The 27746-nt window shown below is 35.7% G+C and overlaps 1 protein-coding gene across 1 annotated transcript; it reads left to right on the top strand.

The window, feature by feature from the left end:
* Positions 1-5999: 5999 nt before the first annotated feature.
* On the top strand, positions 6000-27489 carry LOC105446254. Its single transcript, XM_030999225.1, has 5 exons — positions 6000-6386; positions 17621-17730; positions 23867-24008; positions 25900-27134; positions 27475-27489. Exons 1-5 carry the CDS (start codon positions 6332-6334, stop codon positions 27487-27489), a joined length of 1557 nt encoding a protein of 518 aa, XP_030855085.1. The 5' UTR covers positions 6000-6331.
* Positions 27490-27746: the final 257 nt, after the last annotated feature.

Genomic DNA, 27746 nt, shown 5'->3' on the forward strand with positions numbered 1-27746 from the left:
CATTGTACGACGACGGGAACACGACAATGTGAAGTAAATATTGCGATGCGCTGCATACTCGACCAATATCAACAATAATTATTTGCAAAGGAGAAGAAAGCAGAGGAAGTTATGTGATGTCATCCAAGGGTAGTATAACATAAGGAAATGATAAAGACACTCGAAAGTGTCGCCGGGGAAAGTCAAATAGAAAATTTGTCGGTATATTGAAAAATGATTGAATTTGGGATTTGTAAAGCTAATTCCCCTTCTTGCTAAGAGGAGGAGACATGCTTGCATCATGTCATCAAACATCTAGCTCTGATATTTGATGTAGAGGGATACAGGCTTCTAGATTCTTGCTCAATGATTATTTTCCTACGTACGTACGAATTTCATTTATTAAAAGGAAGTATTTAACTGTTCGAACAAAATGCAATATAAGTATCAAACAAAATTAATATAAGATAAAACCGAATAGGAAAGTGATATAAAGAAATAACGGTCATAAAAAGAAATTCGAATAATATGGAAAGGGATGGAGAAAAAGGGAAAAGAAATAGATTAGAGAAAGAGAGAAAGATAAAGAAAGAGAGAGAGAGAGAGATAGAGAGAGAGGTGGGGGGAGGCAGTGAGATACAAAAACTTGACAATAATCAAGAAAAACTCATTGTAAATATTTTGATCTATAGAAAATTATTCAATTTATTTGGAATCAACATGTTTGCAACTTTCACCCATTTCGTTATTATAAATCAGGCATTGTTAAGTTACGAGTTAAATTATTGATTTAATTGCTGGCATAAATATTTCATCAATGACATATACATTCAACATGGAAAGAGAATCAGTTCGACGCTTTGAAATGAAACTCTTTAACAGACCAATATACATTGTATTAAGCAGTCGGTCAGAAAATCATGTCATAAACTAACCCTGTTCATTTAGCATGTTTATTGATATGTTTCTTCTATGAACTATTACAAGGAAGGAGTATTTAGGATGCATCATCAGTAAGCATTATTAAGACACTACTGAAATATAATTGTAGGGCATTTTTAACATCCATGTCCATCACCTACTTAATTGTGCAAATAATAATGACGATGAAGTATTACGTAATTCGAACACGATTTAGAGTTGATATCTTCTTTCTGGTTGTGTTAAGTGTAGAGAAAAGTTATTTAATTGTTCTAAAGCTCAATCTTCTGATTATGTCAGCTCGCCCTTTATGAGCTCTTTATGGACCTTTAGATTAGGAAATTATGCTTTTACATTTTTCTTTCTACTCGTAATGTCACTTTCGCTTTAACATGTGTATGGGCATGTCTTTGATGACTATTCTGATGTAAGTGAAACTGGCTATGAATCTGCGAGATAGAGGAGGAGTATTGTCACCTGATTACTTGGCTATTATGAGCCGAGATGATGATGATGATGATGAGCGGGGTTCGTAGAGTGATGCTATGCGATGCGAGAAGGTCGAGAGAAAGACAGTATTCAACCCGATGAGGTCCACATTGAGTATTGAATAGACAAGGGTGTTGGTGCCTGGAGCAAGATGGGTACAATGCATCAATTATTGGAATTTGATTTGGAGAAGACGGTACGATGTAACAAGCTGTGCAGCTAAGAGGAGAAGAATGGGAAGAAGATGGAACGAAAGATTGAATTGGCAAATGAAAAGAAACTGTTTCTACAATGGACGGGGTTTATAACACCGTCGAAGGGGATCATGAGAGATAGTTCAGTCTATGAGGGTTACAGAGAATGATGATGATGTTGCTACAGTGGTCATGTGGTAATGTTGATAAGGTTGATATAGGGGATGGAAATGATGGTGGTGGTGGTGGTAGTGGTAGCGGTGGTGGTGATGATGGTGAAGATAGCGCCTTCAAGCAAGCAGTGAAGATGTCGAATTCGAGAATGTAGTGTAGCATAGGACATGGATCACTGAGGGGTGTGTGTGTGTGGGGGGGGGGACTGGCCGTAATTGGCAGAGGTGGATGGGGAGAGGCACAAGTCTTCCTCGATGGACATGGTGGATGAAATATGAGGGAGCAAAGCGACCAGGGTGGGGATTGGTCCTATAATATTTTATCACGTTCGTTTAACCCTCTTCATTTTTTAAAAATAGTTATTTCCCGTCCTTTTTTCGATTCCCTATATTTTTGTGTGTGATATAAGATTTAGTTGGGGTGCTCACATTGCTAGTGTCAAAGTCGGGGTTTGCATTATTATCTATTTTTGTATTGCTCTTTATAGTTTTTTTTATATCCACTTTAATCGACATCAAAACAAAATAATCATATTGGACATAGGTTCATAAAAGAAGTATGGTTGTGACTTCTCCTCGACTTATCCAATATAAATCAAAATGGCACTGCAGCTTTGTATGTAAGCGGTTAACAAAACGTAGATGAAAATGTCTTTCTAATGTCAAAGGGGTTATAAGTGCTGCAGTTATTTAGATGCTAAATTCTCTCTTGCTATGATGACTTGTCTTCTGCATGTTCTATTGTTATGGTAACGGTGATCAGTGGTTGCATGTTTCCTATACCATTGTTATTGCTTCCTCACTAGAGATCTTTCTAACCCATGTGCTGTCGCATTGATCTTCTTCTATATTTCCCGCGCTGTAATTCACCCGCTTGGCTGAGTCTTGAATGCCATCTCGACTGCACCGTATTTTCTCCCTCAGCGCGCGCTCTCCAATCTATAATATCCCCTGAATAAAACCGATACTTTACACCTCATTTAACACCAAAGAACACTCCACGCGTCATGCAGAGTCCCTTCTTCCTCCTCCTCCTCCTCCTCCCGATACCTCTCATCTTGCTACCAAGTATTGTCAATAGCGTCGGTAATTGCAGCCCCAAACACCAACATAATTTGTTAAGATGTCAAAGCCAGTTCTCTCATCGGTTCGGACGATCAGAGTGAGATTGTGTACAGCATACAGGCAGAGAGCAGACCTCTTGGCCATCAGTGATCGTCAAATACAATTAACCACTTTTCAATCCAAGAAGGGAATTTCATCCCCAATTGTAATAGTCACGCACGAGATTTCACCCTCGATGCTCACACTCTAACTACAAGAACTTACCATCATAGATTTGAAGTATCAATGCGATAATATACGAACACATGATGAAAAGAAGTCTTGCACATGCGATTAAAAGAGAGAGAGGGAGAATCCAAAGAAATCTTCCTCGTTTCTATGCTCCTCGTTTACTCATATCGATACATGTTTATGATTTATTTTCGCTTGACGTTACAAATTGTTATCAAAACTGACAGAAATTCAACGAGTTTTCTCATTTGATAATCTTGTCAAGCGTTAATGCTTGGATGCATAGTCAGTGAGTAGATGATTCTATTAGTAAAATATACCAAGCTCTTATATTTTCACGATAGAGCTAGATCAAAAGAAAGAGCACCTGTGCGTGTGCCCACTCATACACACTACCAATTGTTTCAAATTCCACGTCATTTCGGTACTTCTCGCCTGAAAAGAAAACTCGCAAATTTGATTTATTTGCATGCTAAATTTGAGGTTCTGTTCTGATATTGGAAGAAAGGAAATTATTTACCTCTGACAAGGAAAATACCATCTTTGTAGTAGTGGTTCATGTACTTAGAGGTCTAAAATTATATTGCGATCACAAAGGATCTATCACAGTATCAGCATGGTTTCGATGCTTTCTATATACACACTCAGTGAACAACTAAAACTAAGTTTTACAAAAAGGATACACAGGAGGTATAGATTAAAGAAAAAAAAATCAAAGGTAAAGATTTAATGAGAAATAAGAGAAAAGTCTCGGAATGCTTAGTGAAAGTTTGTAGCAATGATTAAAATCAAAACATTTATTCAAAATTATGATTAATTTCAAAACGATTTGTGCTATTGATATTACACCTATATTGCATTTTGTAACAAAATTGATATTTTGAATGAAATGATCAATCAACAGATGTAATATATATAAATCTAATGGCTTGTGTTACCTTTCAAATACAAAATACCCCGCCCCCGCGCTTGAAGGCCAACGAAAACAAAATCAACTGGTAAACAGTACCCATGTATCTACACCTCTTATAAGGATGTCACCCCGAGACTGGATGCACTACAATAGTATCACATCGACCAGCATCAGATGAAGATGAGCAAGAAAGTGGGAAAGATGCACAAAATACAATTTACAGAAAATTGTTTTCATTTTTAAATGTTCAAAACGAAAAAATGAAGCCTCTCTCTCTATAAATTTATATCTATCTCAACTCTCTCTCTCTCTCTCTCTCTCTATAAATTTCTATCTATCTCAACTCTCTCTCTCTCTCTCTCTCTCTCTATAAATTTATATCTATCTCAACTCTCTCTCTCTCTCTCTCTCTCTCTCTCTCTATTTTTCTCTTCTCTCTCTCTCTCTCTCTCTTTCTCACTCTCTCCCTCTCTCTCTCTCTCTCTCTCTCTCTCACTCTATCTCTCTTTCTTAATCCCCATTCTCTCTATCTTTAATCTGTCTTTTTGTCTTTCCTGTCGCGGAAGGAAGTTTTGCAATATAGCTCTACTTATTTCTCTGTATAAATACTTCCATATTCATTTTTAGTTATGTGGAATACTTGCTCCTTGCCTCAGTGTCCTGTTTATACACACTTATTATGTATGTTTTTTCCACAACACAGTGTAAGTATTATAGTAAATGGAAAATTGAAAAATCTACATCTCACCCCTCGAAATAATTACATCCACAAATTTGCTCACTTTTGAGGCATTGTGGCATTGTGGTCATTTCTTCATTCCAAAATGAAGGTAGAGAGTAGAGTCAAAGATGAATAGTCTTATGATGGGAAATGTCAGTTATCGTAACCCTTGGACTCAGATGCTATTACATTTCAGTTTACATACAGCGCCTTTTCAATTCTGTATTTGAAAAGTAAAGAATAAATAAACTTTACTCAATTACAGGTATTCCCTGTAGAGGGTATGTGAATAGGTTAGGTGAGCAAAAAATGAGAGAAAAAAATGAGACAAAGACAGACGTGGGAGAGATAGTGAAGAGAGCACAAATGAGATAAGAGAAAGAGAGAGAGAGAGAGAGAGGGAGAGAGAGAGAGAGAGAGAGAGAGGGGGGGAGAGAAAGAGAGAAAGAGAGAAAGAGAGAGAGATAGAGAGAAAGAGAGAGAGAGAGAGAGAGATAGATATGCAAGAACTATGCTCTAGATTTAGTAAAAACCAACAACAACAATGTACTAATAGGAAAGCTAAAATATTAACAATGATAATCATTATAAAGCAAGATAGTTCAAGTATAATCGAAATGCATCTACGATGATATTGCTGCTGATGATGATAACAGTGATGAAGAAGATGATGATAACATCGATTGAGAAGATGATAGTGATGTAATAGCGATGTCATAGTGAAAATAGTGAAAATGTCAAGAAAGTGAAAACATACATGAAAAGGGAAATGATACCCTTTTATCTTCGCGTGTCAATATTTCTCTTTTTGTCCATGATCATTCCTATGTATAAGTGTTTGGGAATTACTATCGACTGAGGAAGTTACACGGATATGTCATGTAATATGAAGTGGGTGTGTAAACTCCTCTGATAGACACATGTCAATCAAGAACAAATCACGTGATCGAAATGGTCGCCTAGCTTATGAACCTTGGGCTATTGTTACCCCCAATATCATACATGTTCAGCGACTGAACGGAACAATAGCAGACAAGTTGTTATTAAACCAATAAACTGTGTTTTAAATAGAAGCTGATTTGATGATTATTGATAGTCTTCATGCACCCTTCACCGATCACGATCGTTCATGTATTGATTGGAGACCAAGGGCATGGTATCGGCGAGAATAATTGAACTAAAGAATAATTGATGACACTACTAACGAATGACACGCCAGCAGCAGTCACCTACGATTCGCTTTAAAACGGCGCCTTTCTCACGGCGAGCCTCTTATCTCGTCAGTTCGCTCACTCGTCGCTTTGATGGTCAGGTACAGCTTCAGAGGAGACCGGTGAGAGGTGCTCAAGACATCGTAGCTTCATGGAAGCTGAAAGAAAAGTAACAGCAAGCAAGCGGTGGTAGACAGAATTTATCAACGAGCATTGGAAGTGAACACTAAATCTGAAATATTAGATTGAAATTAATAAGGAGGGTCGAAAATGATGAGTTCATCGAAATAAAACAGTGTTTTCCATAAATTCACCTCTGACTGTAACTTATGGCATAAACTGATACGAATCTAGGTACATGCAAGGGATTCTGTGTAATTTATAATTGTTAATTAGGAACTTTCCTTTTTGATATTTTGAGATTGAGTTCCACTATGCATAACCTGGAGCTACAGCTAGATCTGCCATACCAGTCTATCGCGTTGCAAGGTAAGTTAAATTCTTATATATTACAACGTTAATAAGTCGAGGTTTTGAGCTCGCTTATATCAGTGAAATACAATTATAATAAACGTTATTTGAAGCATATAAAATTATAAATATTTATTCATCTGAAGTTGAAACGAAGGCATAATCGATTGCAATAATGATTATTCTCATGATGAAAAACAATTTTGCCTGATAAGCATACATTTAAATATATTATAGGAATCGACATACTATTAATAATAACTCATTATAAAAACAGACGATTGATTTCCGAGATATGAAACGAAAAAAAAGAAGGCAAATAAAAAAATAAAAAAATCCATGTCTAAAGCATGCAGAAATAAATTGAGATATTCCCTAGTCTTCACAAAGCAAGATAGAACAAAATTACAAACAATATATTTTTTAACCGCGAATTAATATGTTAGCCCATTTAAATTATTACCTTTCAAACTCACCAGATATACATAACACTTATTTTGATATCACGAGTTCTGATTAAGTTTGGATTATCTAAATTAAGCGGGAAATTTTCAAGATAAGTTACTTTAAAAAAAAAACATAGCTTCGCAGAGCAAACGGTTTTAATATTAATAAAAGTGCAGTCAATATGCATTTTCCTCTTAAATACTGATGGATATCATTAAAGAACCTAATGTTTTTTTTTACTATACCTTTCTGTCATTTGAAGAAATGTTAAAATATTGAGAGAAAATCTATTAATAGCGGTATTGAAGTTAGTTTGAAATTCCCCGAAACAAGAATACGAAATATTATGCTTCAGAGCAGAGTTCTAACACTTCTATACATGAAATATATATATATAGAATGTTGAGACTCATGGTTATTTTATATCAACATTTTCAGTCCATTGAAAATATATGATTCTGTATAATTGACAATATTGTAATTTTGTAATATTGACGTGTGTTCTGAAAGCGAAGTTTCAAGGAAAAGAAATTCAGGAACATACATAATATTTTTAAAAAGATGTAGCTGTCACAACGAAACAAAATGGTTGGAAATACACTTAATTAAAAGCAAATATATATGTATAATATATATCTTTAAATAGATTCTTCATTACTTTTTCATCATAATCATTTCCATGTGCGGAAATTAAAATAATATCTCCCTAACTTATCTTTTTTAGGTATCCATATCCCCTTTTTGAATCGGTACCGGAAAGGAAGCTAGCTGAGACTAAATATTGTTCTCCGCTCTACAAGCTTTCCAATCATTGTGAACATGCTGTCGTTTCATAAAACATTAAACCAAACACGTGCAATGTCATGCTTTTAAATCTCATGTTAAGTTATTTAGCTATTCTTAATACAATCTCGTATGCCTTCGATGTATATGATGCCAGCTCCTGTACTGTTCTGAGTTTTTACTTTACTTTTATGCGGGATATTGGCCCCTCAGTTCCCCTTTAAAATCCCCTTTAAAACATTAAATCATTAATTTGTTTACTGATCAGGAGGGTAGTCCTTTCACGAATATACATGTACCTGCAGATGTAAGGGTTATCATGTTCGATCTAAAAATGGTATAACCTTTGAAGAAAAAAACTTTAATAAATATAATTAGCAGTACAAATATAAAAGATGCAAAAGCATGTTGCCAATTACAATTTTCAGAATTGTTTGTGAACAGTGGTTTAACGCCCCGGGGGTCACTCTCATACACAAATGCTACCCACCCGTGGTGTATCGCATCTTTTCTGAAATGACCCTTCTTTAAGAAAACGTCGGAAACCTGTGAATCTGAAAAGGTACCCCTTTTTTGGATTGTGTGCGATCAGTGGTTGAAAAACACCTTTTTTGTAGGAAAACGTTGACGGCGCCGAACCTGTAATCTTTAAAAAGTACCCTTTTTTGTTTTTTGTGCGATCAGTGCTTGAAAAACACACATGAAGGAAAACGTCAACGCCGCCGTATAGCTGAAAATGACACCCTTTCATCGCTTTTTCTGGACGCGGGTGCGTAGCCAGTCAGTCATGTTGGGAGTGACCCCCTGGGGTTTAACGTGGGTCTACAGATTGAGGGAGCACAGACACCGGTCTCACCAGGTAGATGAGATGTAGATTAACAACGTTAAAAAGTAATGGGATTGTCGTGGTCGAGTGGTTTAAGGCGCTTGACTTGGAGATGCGAAGGTCGACGGTTCGAATCCCGACACGGCACTACTATCCTTTGGCAAGATATTAACCTGCACTTGCCACTCTCCACCCATGTGTTAAATGGGTACCCGGTAGGATGCAACCGTCATTGTTGGTCAAACAGGTTTAGAGCGTCATGTAACGCCTGGCTGTAATGCTCCCCAGGGAGTGAAGATTGTACACACATTGTGTGCGGGCAAGCACTGAATCCAATGATCGGGGTAATAGTATTTCTGTAAAGCGCTTAGAGACATTTGTATTAAGCGCTATATAAAAATTAAATATTTATTTATTTATTTATTATTTATTTATTTATTTATTTGAACAAATTTCATCAGGATAAGAAGATCAGAAAGGACTGGTTTACATCCTGCATGGTCCTGAATATTGAAAGCTTACACTAAAACATCAAAACAAAATAATCAGACATAATGAGAATTGTTAAAATACTCATGAAGTCATGATACAAATATTGAATGACCATAATCTTGAGTAAAAACCAAGTGAAACATACATGATATCTCATTAAATATATAAAAACACAATAATGGAATCAAGTAATCAACTAATCTATTCAAAATAAAAACTCTATCACACTACAAAATGAGCTTATATCATGAAGTATCAAATTAAACTTAAAGCAAAAGGAGCAAAAATAAGGATGATATTATTCATAATTTGCTGAAAAAAGTTTTCTTATACATGTTTTTAAAACAGTCGATGGATTGTGCATTTTGTAGGTTAGAGGGTAAATGATTCCATACTTTGCCGCCTTCGTAACGTAAACTATTCTTGAAAATTTCAATATTAGGCTTGGGCAGGACAACACTCGTTGAGTTAGCCAATCTCGTATTCATTGGATGCCGTTCAAAAACCATGTCAATAGCATTGCACAAACGTAATGGAGCGTAGCCATGGATACATTTATACATTATACAAGCAAGAAAATAGTTCCGTCTTTCTTCCAAAACCTGCCACTTCAATCTTTTAACAATATCAAGACCACTTTCATTAAAATCAAAATTCCGTTCAACTATCCTTGCTGTTCTTTTTTGTAATCTAAAAATAATGTTCTTGTTATATACAGAACAATTCCCCCATATCGAGCATGCATAATCTGATATAGGTTGGATTATACATTTATAAATTTTATTCAACACATTCGTATCGGTGAAATTACTGACCTTTTTCAAAGAAAATATTTCATAAGCTAACGATTTACTGAGCTTCTTTACATGAATATTCCAGGTTAAGTGTTCGTTCAATTCAATTCCTAAGTACCTAATGTTTTTTCTTGTTTGATTTTATTTCCATCCAAAGAAATGTTTAAATCCTGAATAGTTTGTGAGTTGCGTTTCAATAACATACCGTAAGTTTTTAATATCATTATTATTATTCAGATGGGACGGTATCCTTTCGTGGTCCCATTCCCCCTCCATTTCTCTCCTTTTCTCTCAACACCTATTGAAATGTGTATACATTAAAACGACGTCTTAAAACAGGGTATACAATGGGGTATCGATATTCCCCCTTGAATCTTTGCCTCCGTGTTGCATTATCTCATGTAGAGAGAGAGAGAGAGAGAGAGATACGTAAGAACCGATGCGACTGCTCTTTCAAGATGCAGTATAAGGTCTTCGGAGTTGGAGAGCAAACTTATCTATTTAAGCTCATCTTAAATTATTATGAAAATAGAAATGACCATAAAAGATTCACCCTATAATAAGGGGGAATGTTTATATTTCCTTTTTTGTTTTTGATGAAGCTCCAGATAAACGGAAAAGTTATCCAAAACAAAAATACCCCTCGCAACACGGTATCAGATAGCTTTATATGCAAGTTTCTCAAAAAATGATATTTTAAAACTTGCAAATTTAGACAAAGCCACGCGGCGTAATCGAGATACCTAAAAATAATATTCTGCTTTTTAATTCTTTGAAGGTCTTTAAAATCATTGGGTAAATTCATCTACATTACAGTTCAGAAAGTAAATGGATATCTCAAGCTGTCGAAAAGTTGAACAACACGTACATGCACCAGTCTACAATTTTCTGTCACAGCATTTTTCTTGAATAAGTAACCCTAAATATGAGCTTGATGAAGCCTTTTTTTAATTTTATGTAAAATGCATAAAATACATTGTAAGAAAACAAAAAAAAACGTGTAATTGTTGTTAATGCATGCTATTTTTCAACAGTTTGAAAGTAGAGTACAAATATTAGCTTCTTATATAGCTCCCATGTCAACCATTATAGGCACTTGCTATCCTGTCATTGTAGTTACTGATCGCGCAAATAATATACAGTTGTAGGAAAACGCTAGCCAATACAAATGTTATCGATGGCTCTTTCAGTTACAATACATACACTTTTGCATTTTTTAATCTTTTAAAATGACAACGTTTTCGGGTTCGGGAGGCGCAATGTCAAACTCTGCTACTTTTCCTCAACTTGAACTTCCAAATGCCTAATATCCACTTAAAGTATTGCATACCAATAATTACCAAAAAATTACTACATTTTTCTACTTTAGACTTTAAAATTGCCCAGTATTAAACTTTTTGAAATACATGTCATGTTGAATAATAACAAATTGTTTAGTTTTCTAGCAGGTAAAAGCCAATGACAAGGAAATATGGGAGGGGTTCTGATCATAGCCCCCCCCCCCCCCCCGCTCGCTAAAAGGTGTCATTTCATTTTCAACAAAAGCACCACCTTATCATGCAGTGGCGTATCCAAGCCTCACTTGGGATAACAATCAAATTCCAATGAAGGTGCCCAGATACACAAAGCCCCATCCCCACTCTGGATAGGATTCATCATAACGATCATTACCGAGATGGAGCTTACCACTCGCTAGTTAGCGATGTCTTTAATCCCCGGCTTTAATCTCAGCTGCTTCCTTAGATAATCGAGCAGCGAGATGGTATAAACGTGTCAAAATTTGTGTTAGCTCCTTCGCAAAATATGAAAGTTGTTCTTTAGGCAAGAGATATCAGCCCCTTGGCTATATTGTGTCCCTTTCTTTGCAAACAAAATATTTGTTAGCTCGCGTCGCTCGCTCGCAAAAAAGGGGAAGTTGATCATGAGAATCATTCACGATAACATACTGAGAGGCAGACGAAGGTACTTTATAGATGCTCTACCCCTCCCAAAAAGTGTCATTTGTCATAATTATAGTCATAGTAAACGCGTCAAAAATGGGGTTCGCTCCTTTGCAAAAACGAAAATTTGTTGTTTTGGCAAGAGACGTCAGCCCCTGGCAATAATTTGTGTTACTTTCTTTGCAAAACCTAAATGATAAACAATATTATTGTATGCAAGTAATTATGGGCCATGTATACATTGTGATGAATAGGTGATGGAACACAATAATTATAACCTTAACATCAACGATAACAATGATATTCATTTTCTTTATTATTACTTAAAGAATAGGCCTTTATTCAAAGATGGACATTACATTCTTTTCGTATTCAGGTTTATTTGATCAATACCATCGACATCATCCATACCAGGGTTTGTTTAAACCGGGATGCCGCTAGGGATGCCGCAAGGGATGCCGTAATGCATCGATAGGGGGGTGCCGCGAGAGAAATTTAGTTACATTAAAATAAACATGTAATCTGAATTGAAATCAATTTCATGCAAACCAAATTATCAGAAAAGACAAGTTCCCCAAATACAGTCTGTCCTCGAAAATCACCGAAATCCAAAATCAAACGGTTATTCTGAACAAACTATGAGCTGCATAAATATAATTCCTTGCTTTAGTAGAAGTAATGTGCTTTCAAATAATACACTGATGACATTAAATCCATACATGCTCCATTGACCAACATTTTTTTTGAAAAGGACATGTCAAAATCCTTTGTGCTCGATTTTGGTAAAACTGAGAAAAACGATAGGATCACACACGAACAACTGAACATAACCTGCATGAAGGAAAACACGAACTTTAAAATCCAACGAGGACATAGCTTTCATTTGCTCATTTAATCAATGCTTTTATCATAAAATAAAGGATAACTGAGATATTGTCGATGGTGAGGGTAAAAAGGGCATATTTTGTGCTCACGTGTAAAGCGGTTTGCAATGGTTATGAAGAGTGACTTTTGCACGTTTTCAAAACTGCAATTTTTTAAAAAGCGCAAAGCTCGCAGTAGATATTTCCACAAGAATCGGAGAAAAGGGCTAATTCCATTGTGGTAAAGAGAGAAAGGTATGGTCTAATGGGGACATCATGAAAATCATCAACAGAATATGTAAGTTTCCATTCAGTAAGGGCACCTTTTTCAATCAAAAAAGGGGCACATTTTAATTGCTCGAGGGATATTTATTGGTTGGAAAAAATCTGAGTGTTCGCTCCTACTATTCATAACAGATTAATTAAACGCACATAATCACACAGTGTAAATATGGCATAATAATGTTTTAAAGCTTACATTTCCCTTAGGTCATGTTCGCATGTGATAAACTAACATTTTCACCGTTTTACACAAATCTGGCACAAAAGGATTTTGACATGCCATTTTCAGAACAACGTAGTTCAGTGAAGTGTGTTTGGAGTAAAGTCTTCAATGGGTCATTTGGAAACATATTACAAAGAATTTATGAAAATTATAGAACTATTTTCAAACAGCCCATACTGAGTAGTTTACTCACAATAATCGTTTGTTTTCGGGTTTCGTTTTTTTTCTTTTCAGGGACCTTTCTTTTTTCATTATCTATTTTCGACGTCGTACGAGATTAGACTTCACCATAACCTTAGTAGACGTAGAAATAATATGTTTTCATTTGGGTCAAAACGGCTAATTATCATGACCTTAAAAAGAGCGTTTTGAACATCAGAAAACTATTTGAAATATTCAAACATTTCCAACTTGTATTACAGAACGATTATGTGCTCAAATTATTTTCAGGAAATTTGCTTCTCGTTCAAAAGTTGAGTAGAAGCAAAGAAGAAAGTTTCAGAAATATCGGACAAGGTTTTAGAAAGTTATAATTTTTAGCTGTTTTCCCACCGGCCTGGTGTCATGATGTCATTGAGAACTTTTCCCTTTGTTTGCATCCGTTTTCCAATTCCCATAGTACAAAAGATTGTTTATTCGCGGGAGGGCTTTATTTTTCCTATGACCTTATTTTTTGTTATAAATCTTGGACAAAAAAGTCTATTACAGGCATGACTGTGAATACTTTAATTCCTGAATACAACACGAAGATGGAAATCCAGATGTTCGTCACTCGTGCAGGAGCTCTCTTCATCACCAACACTCAAATAAATACACTTTCATCTAAGATGTAAGGACACTAAAACTGCAAAAATATTACATCAATGACCTTTAACCCACTCTAAAACTTCGGTTATTGTATTCAATCTCGATAGATATCCAAATTATAAATGAAAAAAAGAACTCAACAACTTTTCGAACTTTCGAATCAACCGTTGAGTTTGCTTGTAGTCGTTAATAATCAGGTTAAAAATTCGAAAGGAGATTAAAGCGATAAAGGGAAAGCGGGCAAACTATTGTTTGTAGAAATTAGAATTTGGACTTGGCAGCATTACTGGTATTTTGCTGTTACATGACTTATTAAAATGGTCCTGCTTATATTTTCACCACAATAGAGAGGTCAGTGCATGCAGAAAGGTTTAATTACGTGTCCGTTTCATATTTTATAAAAACTAGGTCTCCAATTACAACGTGTACCATTCACTGTACTGGACAAGAAATTGATTGAATGTTACAAATTGATGGAAATTTGATGGGAATTCTTGGAATTGCCGAAAGGGGGAATTTCACATTTTCCCAATCAGCTCATGAATATACCTAAGTTATGTAAGTAATGGACAACAATGTAACTTATGCAATGTCATAGATGTTTCCGTTTTGCAACGTTCTGTTCAAAGATGTTTTCCCGGTTTGTTATAATCAAATTGTATATTTTTTTACGACGCTACGTCATTCGCATTACAAAGGCCATAATATTTTTTATATACTTCAAGGATTGCAATTTTTGCAATGATAAAATGAAATCAATGAAATTAGATATAAAATGTACGCAGTAATTGGCAGGTGTGACTTCACATAAATTGTTTGTAAATGCGGAACAAACATTCAACTTGAATGCTTGCAGTGAATTGAAGGGGGTGAAGTCATGAACTCAAAGCAAAAGCAAAGGCATACAAGTGAGAAACTAACCGAGCAAAAGGCGAAGGCCTCCTGATATTCAATATCAGACAAACAACATGATATCATAGTTTTGAATAGTACGAGGTAAACTTTCAAATAAAGCAAACTGATTTGCATAGGCATAATTTCATAAACGAAAGAATATTCTTACCATTATCATTCATTTTTACTCCAAGCTAGCTTCGCTCACTTGCAAATTTAGAAGCTGGAAAATTCATATTCGGGCAGTCAAAAATAATGTACGCTAATGTTTAAATTATCAAAAAAATAAGAATTTCTAAATGAAGAGAGTGATTATGCATTCTTTAAATTTGCCACTTTAAATTTATGTAATTTATGAGTTTTCATTCGTTGTTTCGTTTTTTGTTGTTGAAATAAATGTTTATTCAGATACTAAATCATGGATAAAATCATACATAAATATTTATAACAAGCCTTTCATCACATGTTTAAATGAGATCAAATTATAGATCTGTATTTACTTGCATCATTCGTTGTTGTTATACGAAACTGAATATTATGTAGAATGGTTGTAGCAGGTTGCAGGTGCGGATCCAGGGGGGGGGGGGGGGTGTTTAGTATTACAAAAAGCACTCACTATCGGCCCGCGCGATTTTCAAATTTTCGGGGTCAAAATAGAAGAAACAAAATTAGTGCTCACTACCCCCCCCCCCCCCTCTACCCGGCACGATTTTCAAATTTTAGCACACTAAATTTCAAATTGATTTCAAATTTTGGCCTCCCCCCTCCCTAAGAAATCCTGGATCCGCGCCTGGCAGATTGTAGCAGGTATACTTCTGCGATTGACTACTCAGAGATGTGTACGTCTCGAGACTAATCAACCAATCCCACCCGGTCTCAGATTCATTAATGTTTGAGAGAGTCTCGACCTCCTTATTCTAAATGAAGTTGTTCATAAAATATAATTTTACAAAGTGAAATCTTGAAAGTGTTAGTCTCTCGGTTTCTTTGACATGATTTTCCCAACAATTGAACAGAGAACTAAAACAAAAGACGACTTAATTACTAAAACGTTCTGTTGTAACTTTATACATCATAACTTCTCCTACTTCGGCAATGGTGGTTACTCCTAATGGCTCCTTAATTGAAGTTGGTAGGAAATATAAATTTTCAGCTCCGTGACAATTACTCTCAAACTCTATCTTTCTTTTTTCTCTCATTTTCTAATGTTTTTAGACGTGGAATATGTTAGAAAAACATGAAACATGTTAAAAGCTTGTGCGTGCCCAGACAGAGTCAACGTATATGGTATACACAGTTATCGTTTTCATAAAATAAACACCTTTTTGTCTGTTTAATCAACCGTGCCATTTTCCTTTCTTGTGACTAATCTAATAAAGAAGATACGTTTCCACACTCTTCATGATTGTATGCTTGCAAGCTCCATAATGATGTGCTATACTTCTATAAAGAAACCCGGAATTTTATTCATATCGTGGCATTATCGGCGGTAAAATTACACTTGTTCTGGAGTAAGAATCAATAATAGAATTTGTAAGAGCTACACTGTTGTTAGAGAGTGTGGTTTCCTAGGCAAAGCTTTAGAGTAAACTTGAAACACCATGCTTGAGAGTAAAGAGCATTTAACACTACGATGTATGATGAGAAATGTAAACATACATTAGCGTATCCTGTTCTGGAATAATTGAATTTTACAAGTTCTTCGACAATTACTTTACCTTGTCTTAGCCGACCTTCAGTTCAAAAGGTTGTAATAAAAACAAAATATTTCTGCGCGAAGAATTTAGTTACGTATGCCATTGTATAAAAATAGGCTATACATACCATGAGTCACAGGACGATTGGTATAGACATGAGTATATAGCGAGCGATAGTTTTAATATTTCCCTCATACTTAAAATTAAGGAACGTGAATACTTAGAAGACATGAATATAAGCACATTTTATCTGAAATGCGTTTATCCAATTCAAGTGATTATATCTATCTATGTTGATGATTTATTTGTTGACTTTAAACAATATTATTGTCTCTCAAATTGATCAGGATGTCACAGTGAGGCCATAACTCTTTACTTTCTTCTTATCATAATCCACTGTGAGCTACTCGACATATTTGTGTATTTTTATGTCTATCTACATGTATATGGAAGACTGATTACCTAGCCATGCACGCTCCAAATCATAGTAGTGACATCATTCTATTAGTGACTTGTGAACGGTGAAATATCATGTATAAATGCTAATGATATGTCAGGCAGTATCTGATATCAACCAGAAAACAAGGTACTTTATGTTGGCTCCACGCTGAAGTAGGTCTTTACACCTCAATGAAAGATTGGAAGGCTGCAATGATATTGCCTGCCTGGGTAGTAACTCTTGTAAATCTGAGATTTCCTCCTGAATAAAAAATGGTTCCTCCCTGTATACCTGTCCAGTTCATGTAATCCACATTTTACAAGTTCGGCATCTACTTTTCATTCCTTTGCAATTTTTATTATTCTATATCATTATATTCCTTTCTCACTCTCTGTTTACAGTCTTATTTCCTGTCTTATGATTGGTACATTATTCTCTCTCGTTATATGACTTTCGGTTGAACACAATTGTTCTGTATCGGATAATTTGTGAGTTAATTTTATAAATTTACAGGTCTACAAAAAGATGTGGCAATAGTCTCCATTGGGCATTTAAAATGAAAATTTTCGTCCTGGAACTACATTATTAATGTGATTGTTGACTGGAAGCCTTTTTCGGACATTCATGTATACATTTCATATGAATGAAACGATACTAAATCCAACATTACGTGTTTCCCAAACATACAGAAATTTGAGCATTCAATGAAAAACCATTGTTTGATAGATTACAGCATGTTGTTTGATTGTGATTAATTCTTTGTAGATGAGCTTGGTTCGATGCAGCCGCAGAGCAGCCGTAAGATACCCTGTCAAGTCTGCGGTGCGATGTCGTCTGGACTTCACTTCGGTGTATTTACATGCGAGGGATGCAAGGTAGGTTTTTCTTTCTTTATCAATCACTTTAGCTATCCTATACAACTTTATTTCATACCCATCCACTTTTTCAATGCGATGTACGTTTCCTTTTGATTTGATTTGATATGATTTTATGTATCAAAGAAATATATAAATAACAATATGCATTATAACATGAGAAAATAACATTGGATGGATCGCCCTGCTCAGCTGTGTCAGTGCAGCACAGCTGTTCTACCGAGGGGACCGTTTACAATACATAACAAACGAGAAAAATGATATATCATAAATTAAAGTTCTTATCATATTGGTATAATATAAAAACAACATTGTTTACGCAGTATCATGCCCCCACCCACCCAAGAGCAAAACCCAAAACCCCCATCCACCCTATTATTGATCAATATCAACATTATTTTATTTTTAAAGGGAAGCAGTTTTCAACTTATGTTTATTTAATAACCTTATGAATTCATTGTAATTTGGGGATAGTTTTAGAGTAGAAGGTAAGATGTTAAATGTTGATGCCCCACGATATGAAAACCTTCTATGACATCCGCAAGCCTACTGTATATTCTACGACATGATTAAAGTATTTCAATATTCTCATTGCCCATCTTGCCTCCAAAATTTTGGTCGATTCTATTTTTTTTTCATTCGTTATCTTTATTCGAATAAGTTATCAAAGTAAGCTCATTTATCGTGTCGACTGTTATTTTTCAAAAAATGTCTTATTTACTGACAGATATCAAGATGTTAAAAAGACTACAAATGAAGGCCTTTTTGGACAAAATGAAAAGACTTCATCATTTTGTATTTGTTTCACTGCCTTCTTTTCCCCTTTTCTCCCCTCCATCCCTCTTCCACTCCACTCTTGTCTACCATGTCTATCTCCGTCTCTTTCTCTATCTCTGTCTCTGTCCCCTTCTCTATCTCTGTCTCTGTCTCTGTCTTTTTCTCTGTCTCTGTCGCTTTCTTTGTCTCTGCCTCTGTATTATTCTGTCTCTGTCTCTTTCTCTGTCTCTTTCTCTGTCTCTGTCTCTTTCTCTGTCTCTATCTCTGTCTCTGTCTCTGTCTCTGTCTTTTTCTCTTTCTCTGTCTCTTTCTCTGGCTCTGTCTCTATCTCTTTCTCTTTCTCTTTCTCTTTCTCTTTCTCTGGCTCTGTCTCTATCTCTTTCTCTTTCTCTATCTCTGTCTCTGTCTCTGTCTCTGTCTTTTTCTCTTTCTCTGTCTCTTTCTCTGGCTCTGTCTCTATCTCTTTCTCTTTTTCTGTCTCTGTCTCTTTCTCTGTCTCTGTCTCTGTCGCTTTCTTTGTCTCTGCCTCTGTATTATTCTGTCTCTGTCTCTTTCTCTGTCTCTTTCTCTGTCTCTGTCTCTTTCTCTGTCTCTTTCTATGTCTCTGTATCTGTCTCTTTTTCTGGCTCTATCTCTGTCTCTTTCTCTGTCTCTTTCTCTTTCTCTGTCTCTGTCTATTTCTCTTTCTCTTTCTCTTTCTCTTTCTCTTTCTCTCTCTCTTTCTCTTTCTCTTTCTCTTTCTCTTTCTCTTTCTCTTTTTCTGTCTCTGTCTCTGTCTCTGTATTATTCTGTCTCTGTCTCTTTCTCTGTCTCTGTCTTTTTCTCTATCTCTGCGTCTGTGTCTGTCTCTATCTCCCGTGCCCCCTTCTTCATCTGCTGTATTGCCACTGTTTTTTTCCCCTCCACAATATATATGTTATTTTGTCAAAAAAAGGCCTTCATTTATTTAAGTCTATTTCATTTGTTTTTTATGCGATTGTAATACAAGTCATGCATTGTTTAAGAATTAAAAAAGAAATCCTTGTTGAGATGTACAAAAATACTCACAATTGTAAACCAGAACGAACTTGTCTTTTGCCTTCTGTTTGATATAACATTATAATTCAAGGTATACCTAAATGCCATATTAATTTTTGTCTCACCTTAATTTTTGTCCTAGAAAGGTCATCATACCAAAAAATTGAAGTAAATGTCTTTTAGAAATGTCTGTTATCGAGAAACAATGTCGCTCTCTTTTTCTTTATTTGTTTTAATTGTGTTTATTTTCTAATCAAAATGATGGACCATACTAGCAGATGTTTGTGAACTGATTATCTATCCTATCTTTATTTCTAAAAAAAACAAAATCATAGTTCTTTTCTGAGTTATTAACCTTGTCCATTTACAGTACCCTCTCATTACCGAGTATACTCAGATTAATTAAATCTATTGAAATATTAACTTTCTGTTAACATATTCAAATTTCTATGAGGCTATCCTAGTAAGGAGGTTCTTTTGTTTTTCTCTTTTCGTTCAATTTTGACATCAACTTTTTCTTTGTTATGAAAAAGTTGATTAGAATATCAAGGCCTAAGGTCCTGTGGGCAGGCAGCCGGTATTTGAATGGAATGAATTAAGCGTTGATCGCACGCATGCAATAGAACAAAAGAAGAGATCGTGTAATTTTAATGGCCGATAAACACTAGCAATTATTCCCTCTATGCGTCGCAAATTGCTTATATCATGTATATGTAAAGATGAACGCGTAAATATTTGATGAATAAGTCTAAAGCTTTTCTGCATCGCCAATGAAATCAAACAAATTGACAAATAATCTCCGATAATTACAGTTTATAACATAACGATAAAAATATTTGATATAAAACCATTTTGTTTCTGAACAACGTTTAATTAATCTCAACAATGAGGTATACGATGAGACTCAAATGACTAAATATTTTTAGTAAAAAAGTCATTGCACTCGTTCTACTCAAAAGAAGTTTCCTCCTACATTGGCAGGTCCAGTCCTATCATGAATTGCTTTCATAATGTAAACAGCATCATCATGGTCATCATGGTCATCATCATCATCATCATCATCATCATTTTCGTCATCATGATCCTCATCATGATCATTGTCATCATCATCATCATCATCATCATCATCGTCATCATCGTCACCATCATCATAAAATTTCGCCAAAGATGATAGCAATGGTGGTGTCGAAGACGGTGATGAAGACAATGGTGGTGTTGGTTATTTTAGTGATGATGGTGATAATGATGATGGTAGTGATGTGGTAATGATTGTGATGGTTGGGATAACGATGATGTTTGAGGTGACCACCGTGGGAATGGCGACGATGATGATCGTGTGATAGTTGTCATGGTGATGATAGTCCTGGTAATTGTGTTGACGACGATGATGTTCTTGGTATTTTAGGTGATGGTGAAAGCTGCTGCTGATGATGATGACGATGACGGTGATGGTAATGATGGTGGTGGAGGAGATGGTGGTGATGATGGTGAGGATCATGGAGATTGTGGAGGTGATGATGGTGATAGCGATGATGATGATGATGATGATAATGATGATTTTGATGTCGGGGTGATGGTGATGATGATGATGATAATGATGATTTTGATGTCGGGGTGATGGTGATGATGATGATGATAATGATGATTTTGATGTCGGGGTGATGGTGATGATGATGATGATAATGATGATTTTGATGTCGGGGTGATAGCGATGATGATGATGATGATGATAATGATGATTTTGATGTCGGGGTGATGGTGATGATGATGATGATGATGGAGATTGTGGAGGTGAGGATGGTGATCATAGTAAGAGTGTTGGTGAAGGTAATGTGATGATGACATGGGTGCATGATATTGTGTTATGAAAATTGTGACGGTAAAGTTGGTTCAACCGGGCATGGTGGCTCAGTCGTTAGAGCGCCCGCGTCATGAACGGGAGGTCGTGGGTTCGAACCCCGGCCGAGTCATACCAAAGACTTATAACAATGGTACCTTCTGCCTTCTAGCTAGGCGCTCAGCATATTAGATTGGAGAAGGGTAGTAATAACATATTATGTTATGCAGGGCCCGCTGGAAGAACAGTTTCATAACTGAAGTGGCTACCCTGGGTAAATAAAAGTTATTATTATTATTAACCTCCTGATGAAATGCACATGGAAAAATAAAAATGGGCCTACGTAAAATATAAAAATCTATATCTTGAGCAAAACAAACCAATCTCATTGTGTCTTCATAAAATTTAATGAGTTAACCGCAATTTAAACTGAATAAAAAATGTATTGACAAAAGATCCATTCGAGCGTTGGTTAATGATTGAAGGTTTCCTTTGTCTCAGCTTAGTGCACCGATCACACTGAGATAAAACCGCACAACTTGAATAATTAATGTGACGCAGACCTTTAGAACGCATCAAGATTAATGATCGAAAGGGTATTATTATCAATATTTGGCCTCAATTTCTGAGAAAAAAGAGAATGTAATAAGTTTAATACTTTGATACAAGGTCACCCGAGAATAGAAAAAAACACAAAGAAATTGGCAATGTCTCGTAACTTTAAGATGACGAGGCATATAGTTGGTATTACACCAGCGGAAAATAATGTTCAATCTCACTTGTTGCTTGGCTACTATTGTTTCGATCGCTTTCATTGTGAAAAATCTCCAATTCTAGAAGAAACGTAATAATAGATTATGAACAAGGCTGTCTGGTTGAAAACTCAAAATTGATGTAAATCAATGTTTAAATAAAGTGAGAGATGAAACGTTACATTATCAGTATTATAATCATTTACTTGTATGCATACTTTCCCGGTTGCCCAGCATACATGTAAACATTGTTCATAATACTTGCATGAGCTTCATCCTACCTCTCACTTCTAGACAGGCCCGATTCATAATACAACTATTATGTTTTATTCAAATACATGTATATTAAAACCTCATACCATTTTCTTTCCCCTAATCAGAAAAAGAGACGCACATAGAGAGAGAGAGAGAGAGAGAGAGAGAGAAAATGTGAGTGTGTGTGTGTGTGTGAGAGAGAGAGAAAGAAAGAGAGAGAGAGAGAGAGAGAGAGGGAGAGAAAGAGAGAGAAAGAGAGAGAAAGAGAGAGAGAATCCCGTCAACATTTATCCCTGTTATATTTCTTCATTTTGATCTCCACCTTTACACCTTTGAATCACATTTTTTCACTCCATGGTGAAACTTGCCGTCATATGATTTTTGATTGAGTATGAAGCATCGCCGGCAAACTGTATGGATGAATTGAAAGTGAGCTAGCCATATTTAAAGGACGTGTATATAATTCAATAAGAAACATCGGTATTGTGTATGGATGAAGGGGGCAATTTTAATTATGAATACAAATACGGAACGTGACGAATTTTGAATGAATGTGCACACAAAGAACCGTGTAGGTGAGATGCTTAACACGGTGGAGGAATGATAACAATATGGTACATAATGTAAATCAAACTTTAGTTTAACATGACTTTGTTTTTCACCTATACATCGATGATACATGATGCTTCAAAGATATTCAGATGGTTATAGGTAAATGAAATAAAACGCTAAATTAAAGGTGCCCATTTTTTCTATAAAAAAAAACGCAAAATGAAAACAAATTAATGAATGATTTTGTTTGTTGCTGCTGATAACAAATTGCAAAATTATTAGTTCATAGTCTAATTACACAGGCCAGGGCTTATGTATGACCCATGTAATCCATGTAGCTTAGCATTGTACATTAAAATCATGCCATATACCATTCAAAGTGCACATTATACGTTCAATAAATATTATCACTTCAAACTAATATATAATTGAATCGCTGAAACATATACACCAAAACTAAACTTGAAGGGTAAAGAGTTTAAAGATAAACTCCAGTACTGGTAAAAAAAAAAAAAAATTCTCACAGAATCAAACGAAACTTACACTGAATGTTCAAGATTACAAATAAATGACATGTGCCAAACAATTTTGGAAGAAAATGTATACTGGCTGAGTAATGAGCATAGAAAGACAAGGAAACCAAGGTAGTACCATCCCCGACACCATGTGTGTTGTCCCATATGTAGCTTTCTATGTGAGTGTTTGTTACTTTACCAAGACTCGGTCAAATTTATTATGATTTTGATGACTCCAGAACCTTGCAGTGCACACCAATACTTACATGCTACATGATCAACTGTTTCTGATCCTTTCACACCTTTTCTTTCACAATGCAATCGCATTACCAGTACTAAAGTTTATCTTTAAAATGGAAACAAGTGAGAAATGTTATAATATGTGAACAAATACAAGTGATTTTTTTTGGTTTTTTTTGGTACCTGTTCAGTGTTTTTACAGGAGGAGCATCCGTGAAGGGGCTAACTACGCATGTGCTAAGGAACGAAGTTGTGAAATCACCATGGAAACGCGGAACTCGTGTCGATTTTGTCGATTTCAAAAATGCATTGGTCTTGGAATGTCAAAAGAAGGTAAAAATTTGTTATATATATATCTTCCCGTAAGTCTTATATTTCAATATAATCTTAAAATGAGACCTCTTGTCGATCTTGATCCATGCAGTGAATATATAATTCATAGGCTCAGCCTTAAGGTTACAATTTCTTTAAATCAAAAGAAGACTCATATTTTTCGTGATTGGGAACTAAAGTTATAACTGGAAGTGTCATTGCCACTGTCTTTCTCTATCTACCCCTCTCCTTAGAAATTTGACAACGTAGAATGTGTCTTGCGGTATGGGGAGGGAGGGAGGGAGGGAGGAAGAGAGAGAGAGAGAGAGAGAGAGAGAGAGAGAGAGAGAGGGGAGAGAGAGAGGGGAGAGAGAGAGAGAGAGAGAGGGGGAAATATGTTTCTTAAAACTGTTACTGTGGAATATTGAAATTATGACTGTTAAGAAACCCATTGTGGAGTGCAACATGTCTCTCATTGTCGAGTCATTTTCTAAAAACTTCTCATGGTAGTGTATGAAAAGAAAGAGCTTTAAGGAGTCAGAGGTCATTCGATTTACTTGAAATAATATATAACATGATAAGAGCAGAAAGAATTTTCACAATCTGAATAATTTATCAAGTCTATCGATTGCTTTATTGGAGGTACTCTACTCAATAAAAGACGTACAAAACTCTTCCAGATTCAGCATAATATGCTATGGCTAATTAGGCACGCAGTTTACCGCCTTAAATTACATGGAGGAAACCGTTGTTTTGTACTAATGAACTACTAAAGACTATTGTCTGCTTATTAATGTCGCCTATTATCTCTCTATGGTAGGGACATGTTCATCAGTAAGGCTATGAATGATCATTGGACTGATTTATTGAGACCATTTGTACTGATTTCAACCAAACAATGAGAATCGCGTTAACTTTCTAGGTCTAGATTATAGATTGAGCCCTAATAATGATTTCCGCCGTGCTCCCACCAATCAGGGAATGACGAAAATGTCGACCACTAAATATATTTTTCACAAAGACATGAATAGAAGTTTGAAATTGGAAATTGGTAGCATTTGTTCAAAGATTTTATATTTTTTTAGTCATATTCCTCAAAAGTTTGCAAAATCAAAAAAAGTAAACAAAACTAATAAAAAAACAAGGAAATAAAGGAGGTGAAATATTCCATTATCAATGGATGGAGAGAGAAAGAAAAATCAATACAAACCCTTATTATGTTAAGTAAATTGTCATTATTTTGTTATCCTTTACTTAACTGTATATTTTCCCAATAAGTGTTTAAACTTTTTGTACTATGTTGAAATTTCGGTATCTTACGCAGTACCGATATGTAAAACAATATATTAGCTGATCATTAATAATAATAATAATAATAATAATAATAATAATAATAATAATAATAATAATAATAATAATAATAATAATAATAATAACAATAATAATAATCATAATGATAATAATAATAATAATAATAATACTTCTACTACTAATAATAATAATAGTAATTATTAGCATTAATATCAGCATTAATACTGTTTTCCATGTTAAACATGTCAAAATGAAAATCACAATACGAAACAAACAAAACAATGAAATTGTATTTCTCCATTGTGTTACTTTCATTTTGAACTTGTTATTCTCTATTAAAAGACGTTTTATACAAATGAAGTCGTTGTACATAGGTATATCTGCATGACAGACCAATGCCTCACCAAACGTGTGTTAATTTCAGATTTGTTTATTGGTAGGGCCTATTGCTTGGATACGTGTACAAATTAACTTTCACATACATAAGTTTGTATCATTTTGTATTATGTTAATATTTTTTTCTCCACATGTGTTTAAATTTTGAATATACATGTACACGTCATCTGGATTTTTTTTTTTTTTTTTTAATTTCACCATGCAGGTATCAAGTTGGGACGCCGACCGAAAGTAGAGAATGAACCGTTACAGCATATGTGTTACGCCAACAGAATAGATATGGGTTCGATACCCATTATAGCAGGTAGTCCACGAAGCCTCTCGTGGTCTCCAACATTAAATGGCCACGTGACTACACATCCAGACTACGTCAAGTCTCATTATAAGGACTTAGAAATCGACGTCATGTCCAAGTACGGTCTGCACGGTGAGGGATGCTATCACCTGAAACACGAAACGATGTCTCAGTGTGATCATTGTAGCGAACCGTTCCAAAACCAGTATACATACGCTGGTGGGCACGGTGATATGACGGGCTATGGATCATTCGACCATGGGACCATTCCGACATCGAACTTGACGTGGAAGATGGAAGCTACGTATAGTGCTACAAGCTGCGTCCAGAACAACTACACCATGATGACGCGTTCACCTAGTACGACCCTTCCGATCAACGTGACACAAGGGGATGGATGGCAAGTATCTCAACAAAGTCCTTCGACCACCAGTGAAGTATCATCCGATGATCAGTGGGACAATGGAATGAGAACGCAATCAGGAAAGGCACCAGTTACCTTGACTATCCCTGAGGTGCAAGCAGGCGCTGTAGCTGCTCTGGCATATGCTAACCTATACAGAGACAAGACAGTAGATCATAAACCCGAAGATATCAATCAGAATATCTGTATGGCTGATGATAGAGCGGGTGATTCTAACCATGTGGATATTGGACAGTCAAAGAGCTATACGGAACTTGTTCCTCTAAAGACAGTATCTTGTGAGAACACTTACGATACAGGATGGCATGGGCAGCGAGTAGAGCTTTCTCCTAAATGCCCAGCAGAAAAATCTGTCTTTAACCATCTTGCGTCGTGTGATAATGAGCGAATAGTTGTGAAGGATCCACACCACCTTGTTACTTCTAGAATACATCCATCAAGAGAAGAACCCCGTAAACGAAGGCTTGGAAGTGCAATGACTCTCCTAACCAGTAGCTATCTGAAGAGAAAGAAACACTGTCACTGGTCAGAAGATGAACAATCGGCAGGTGATGATGAAGATGATGATGAAAGCTGCGATGAAGAAACAGGAGAGATCCAACACGATACTGATAATACCAGATTATCAGCAGAGCTTATTGAGAGGTTAATAGAGGCGTTTGCAGATGTTACAAAGAACATGCAACACCTGTGGCAGCACCATCTTCGCAGTACTTCTTTGGTATGTCTTTTGTATCATTATTACTTTTGTTTTGTTGTCGCTATTCTCAAGGCGGGGGAGGGGTTGATGTTCGACCAAGATCATTAACAAGTTTGCAGAAATATTGTCAATAAGCATGTCTTAAATGCGGTGCTTACAATTTGCACTATTGCTGACAGGGCGTCAGTACTGGTAGTCATTATTTCAATCGGCGAGGGGGTGGGATTGGCATGTTTGCTAAAACCTTTTCCAACAAGTATGATAATGATGAGATTCTTACTCTTGCCACCTCTATTTCTTTTAAATTCCTTGCCGACGTCGATTGACTATGATTCTGCTTGTGAAATTGAATGATTAACAGTTTGCTTTCTTTTAAAGGCCTCTTTAAAGTGTTGGGAGCCCCAAAGATTTGATAGCTAAATTTCAGTTAAATTGTATCATAATTTGAAAGAAGGTGTCATTTACGACACATTTCTGCATGGATTTTCAAAACAACTGTAATTGAAGTCTTCAAACAGATTTGGGGAGGGGGGATCTTTGCAGAAGTGCATAATAAATGACATTCTCTTTCACATTATGAAACAATTTAAGTGATACTTTGCCATCAAATTTTGGGCGAATTTTGGGCTCCCA

This window comes from Strongylocentrotus purpuratus, unplaced genomic scaffold, assembly GCF_000002235.5.
Source record: "Strongylocentrotus purpuratus isolate Spur 01 unplaced genomic scaffold, Spur_5.0 spur5_scaffold_5, whole genome shotgun sequence".
In the NCBI taxonomy this organism is placed as follows: Eukaryota; Metazoa; Echinodermata; class Echinoidea; order Camarodonta; family Strongylocentrotidae; genus Strongylocentrotus; species Strongylocentrotus purpuratus.